The sequence below is a fragment of the Chaetodon trifascialis genome, chromosome 7 (genome assembly GCF_039877785.1).
Source record: "Chaetodon trifascialis isolate fChaTrf1 chromosome 7, fChaTrf1.hap1, whole genome shotgun sequence".
In the NCBI taxonomy this organism is placed as follows: domain Eukaryota; kingdom Metazoa; phylum Chordata; class Actinopteri; order Chaetodontiformes; family Chaetodontidae; genus Chaetodon; species Chaetodon trifascialis.
Genome location: NC_092062.1, coordinates 10,747,412 through 10,752,109, shown reverse-complemented (window position 1 = coordinate 10,752,109; position 4,698 = coordinate 10,747,412). Strand labels below are relative to the sequence as shown.

Genomic DNA, 4,698 nt, shown 5'->3' with positions numbered 1-4,698 from the left:
TGTTAGGACAGCAACCGCAGCAAAATTTACAGCGAGCGGGGCTGCTGTGACGCTTCATTCTGCTGCTATACGGCATCTGTGTGAAAGACAAGAGACATGAGCAGGGTGTTCATCTCCAGCATCATCTCTCACTCTGTTTATTCTCTCTGCTGCTCTGATGCTCCTGCTGCTCATATGGCTCATGGTGTTTGACTTCATTCATTCAGTTAACTGAACGTACCGTCCACGATTCCACTGGAATCTCCAGATGTTCAAGGCTCATTGGCTCCTCCAGCTCTTCCACCTGTCAATGAATTTGGTGAATTTAGGAACAACATCTCAGTATTTTGACAAAACACTCACAGCTGAGAAGAAAATGAAATGACTGAAGTCAAGTTCTTACTTCAGAGACTGGGACAGCAGAGCTCTGCTGAAGGCAAATGAAGGTGAGCACGACGGCCACTGCAACTGCAACACTGAAAGTCTTCATCTTTGGAGGGTTTGAGTGGATGACTTGTTAAATCCTTTGACTCTTTGGTGACTCTTGTCAGCTCCTTTGACTTCTTCTCCTGTCTGATGGTTGAGTCTGTAAGATGTGCTGCTATTTATACTCACCTGGACCACTGTTGCCTCATCACTGACAGCAACTACAGTCCAGTGACTGCTATCAGGCACAGGCTTGCATCACTCCCTGAGGGATGCTGGGAATGAGACTGGGAAATTCCTCAGCAGTGGTGACTGGAAAATCTCTACTTTTTGTGTGTTTGCTCCACAAATCAATCATTAACATTTAGTCTCTTATCGGTTTGCTTTACAGTACTGTTCTGTCACAGAGTGTCAGTTATTACAGGGGCCATTTGAATTTTCTTCAGCGTCAGCTTTTCCAGACAGATGATGCAATCACCAATATTCCCAAATAATGAACCACGATGACAATGTAAACATATCTTTCAGTTTTTATCTTTAGTTGAAACATGCAGCTACTGAGCTCATTGAAGTTAACCTTAGTGTGTATGCAATGCTGTATTCACTGATGTCCAGTAACTTCAAGCAAGGCTTTAATTTGTTGCACCTACATTAAAAGCAGCAAATATTCTCATGAATGTCCGCTGTGTGCAGGAGGTGATGCAGGATTCAAGCTTCTATTCAAGATGATCTAAAAGTCCATTTATATTTGGTGTTTAGGAACCCATTTCTCCAGGCCAAGTGAGTGAGAGCAGACAGGTTAGAGAGAATAAGAGATCTTGAGAGAGGCAACAATGGACCAGTTACCTACACATAGTCCAAACTGCAGGAGTACTTAATATGCTTTAATTCTCTTTCAGTGTTCTGTCCCTTTTTCCATAAATCTGTCCGTAAAGATTCTCTAATTGCAGCTTTATATTGTAAAGTACTGTCTGCAAGGATATAATGCATGATGACCCTCTGTGGTTACCTTGATAAAATCACGTGTACCCAATTTCATTCACCTGCAAAACAATTGAGCTGCATCACATCCATTGAGACAAATGTTTGTAAATATGGTGCAATTCATTGACATTTTTCCATTAACTCTCACACAGACATTGTAGGTACATTTGTGTCCTGTTGCTGAAGCTAAGCACGTTGATAATGTTCATTTGTGCAGGGAGTACAGACCATTGTTGACAATAATCAAGTTGAGCTGATCATCACTTAAATTTCTGCACGTTTTCTATCACTGCTGCAAGAAAAATGATGAGTCACCTCATGTGCAGCAGAGGATTGTTCAAGATTGAAACGAACAACAACAAGAAAAACAACAGGTATATGTCAGTGTTTTCATGGACTGACTTTTATTGAATATCATGTAATTCAGGATATTAGTAAAATAAATGTTGAGAATACACTGGGACAATTTATATGCCAATTGTGGAAATTCTTCAGTGAGATAACTTGATATTCTGGCTTATTTATGACATAAAAGCGAAACCAGGAGATGCATTTGACACATTTCAAAGAAAAGTTAACTGTCACATTGACTCCAGATTAAAATAAGACAATAACAATGTTTAAAGAGCAGGTTCACACATGATATATTAGTCAAATTGAAGTTTATTGTGATAGTACACTGTAGTATCAGCAGATATTGAGCACAGAGTGGATGATACGGTGACATTACACATGAACAACAGTACGACCAATTCCATTCACATCTTCATATATTTACAACCACAAGTACAACTGAAAGGTGGAAAACTGCTGTCAGATAAAAAAAGAAAGCTTCATAAATGAATATTTAGTGGTTGTTGTTGAAATTCCAGACTGGTGCAGAATCCTCAGAACCTGCAGCAGACACCACATCCGTGCATGTTGGGACAGCAACCGCAGCAAAATTTACAGCGAGCGGGGCTGCTGTGACGCTTCATTCTGCTGCTATACGGCATCTGTGTGAAAGACAAGAGACATGAGCAGGGTGTTCATCTCCAGCATCATCTCTCACTGTTTATTCTCTCTGCTGCTCTGATGCTCCTGCTGCTCATCTGGCTCATGTTATTTGACTTCATTGATTCAGTTAACTGAACGTACCGTCCACGATTCCACTGGAATCTCCAGATGTTCAAGGCTCATTGGCTCCTCCAGCTCTTCCACCTGTCAATGAATTTGGTGAATTTAGGAACAACATCTCAGTATTTTGACAAAACACTCACAACTGAGAAGAAAATGAAATGACTGAAGTCAAGTTCTTACTTCAGAGACTGGGACAGCAGAGCTCTGCTGAAGGCAAATGAAGGTGAGCACGACGGCCACTGCAACTGCAACACTGAAAGTCTTCATCTTTGGAGGGTTTGAGTGGATGACTTGTTAAATCCTTTGACTCTTTGGTGACTCTTGTCAGCTCCTTTGACTTCTTCTCCTGTCTGATGGTTGAGTCTATAAGATGTGCTACTATTTATACTCACCTGGACCACTGTTGCCTCATCACTGACAGCAACTACAGTCCAGTGACTGCTATCAGGCACAGTCTTGCATCACTCCCTGAGGGATGCTGGGAATGAGACTGGGAAATTCCTCAGCAATGGTGACTGGAAAATCTCTAATATTTGTTAAATGCTTTTTTTTCCACATAACATGACTTTGATAGTGTGACTGATCCCCTGCCATGTTTTCAGTTATGAATAGATCAATACTACTTTCACAAACACAGTGAAACATTTTTCAGTGTTACATTCATGACAGTAACGACAATGAAATTACAATGAAGTAAACTGTCAACAAACCATTGTATAGAAACAAAACTATCAGTTATTACAGCGGCCGTTTGAATTTTCTTCAGCGTCAGCTTTTCCAGACAGATGATGCAATCACCAATATTCCCTAATCGACTCATTTGATAACTGTGATGTCACACCTACTTTCTTCATGTGACCAAAATAAGAAAAAAAATCTCATAATGACATAGTATGAACCTGATTTGAGATGTCTATCAGTTCGTTAAAATACTTTGAAGAAGCTCATCATTGACAGTCATGATGATCACATGTCACTTTTTTATCAGCAACAAATGTTTTTAGTCAATCCAAGCACTTTTCTTCAACGTGACTTATTGTCTTCAAATTTGTGGCGTTTATTTTGCATCAGACCCAAATGTTTGAGTGCAAATACTTGAACCGTTATGACAATGTAAACATATCTTTCAGTCATTATCTTTATTTGAAACAGGCAGCTTTTGAGCTCATTAAAGTTAACCTTAGTGTGTATGCAATGCTGTATTCACTGATGTCCAGTAACTTCAAGCAAGGCTTTAATTTGTTGCACCTACATTAAAAGCTGCAAATATTCTCATGCATGTCCACTGTGTGCAGGAAGTGATGCAGGATTCAAGCTTCTATTAAAAAATTACTTAAAAGTCCATTTACATTTGGTGTTTACTGTCCCTGTTTCTCCAGGACAAGTGAGTGAGAGCAGACAGGTTAGAGAGAACAGGAGATATTGAGAGACGGAACAAAAGAAGGGTTCAGAATTCACACATGCCAAACTGCATAACTACTTCACATGTTTTAGTTCTGTCTCAGTGTTCTGTCTCTATTTCCATAAATCTGTCTGTAAAGATTCTCTAAGTGCAGCTTTACATTGAAAAGTATCGTCTGCATGATGACCCTCTGTGGTCACCTTGATGAAATGACATGTACCCAAATTCATGCTGCTGCAAAACAATTGAGCTGCATCACATCCATTGAGACAAATGTTTGTAAATATGGTGCAATACATCAACATTTTTCCACTAATTCTCACACAGACATTGTAGGTACATTTGTGTCCTTTTGCTGAAGCTAAGCATGTTGATAATGTTCATTTGTGCAGGGAGTAGAAATCATTGTTGACAATAATCAAGTTGAGCTGATCATCACTTCAAGTTCTGCACGTTTTCTATCACTGCTGCAAGAAAAATGATGAGTCACCTCGTGTGCACCAGAGGATTTTTCAAGATTGAAACGAACAACAACAAGAAGAACAACAGGTATATGTCAGTGTTTTCATGGACTGACTTTTATTGAATATCATGTAATTCAGGATATTAGTAAAATAAATGTTGAGAAGACACTGAGACAATTTCTATGCCAATTGTGGAAATTCTTCAATGAGATAACTTGATATTCTGGCTTATTTATGACATAAAAGCGAATCCAGGAGATGCATTTGACACATTTCAAAGAGAAGTTGACCGTCACATTGACTCCAGATTAAAATAAGACAATA

At 39.3% G+C, this 4,698-nt stretch overlaps 1 protein-coding gene across 1 annotated transcript; it reads right to left on the bottom strand.

Annotated features, from left to right (window-relative positions):
• Window positions 1–2,099: 2,099 nt before the first annotated feature.
• On the bottom strand, window positions 2,100–2,775 carry LOC139334403 (hepcidin-like). The gene is made up of 3 exons (XM_070967256.1): window positions 2,689–2,775; window positions 2,527–2,589; window positions 2,100–2,384 (listed from the first exon to the last, which is right to left on the bottom strand). Exons 1-3 carry the CDS (start codon window positions 2,773–2,775, stop codon window positions 2,277–2,279), a joined length of 258 nt encoding a protein of 85 aa, XP_070823357.1. The 3' UTR covers window positions 2,100–2,276.
• Between the last annotated feature and the right edge of the window lie 1,923 nt (window positions 2,776–4,698).

Bases quoted from the DNA above. Each gene is read 5' to 3' on its own strand.
- LOC139334403 (XM_070967256.1), bottom strand. From the start codon at position 2,775: ATGAAGACTTTCAGTGTTGCAGTTGCAGTGGCCGTCGTGCTCACCTTC. The intron at 2,590-2,688 runs GTAAGAACTTGA...ATTCATTGACAG, and splicing joins CTGCTGTCCCAGTCTCTGAA to GTGGAAGAGCTGGAGGAGCC. The intron at 2,385-2,526 runs GTACGTTCAGTT...TCTTTCACACAG, and splicing joins TTCCAGTGGAATCGTGGACG to ATGCCGTATAGCAGCAGAAT.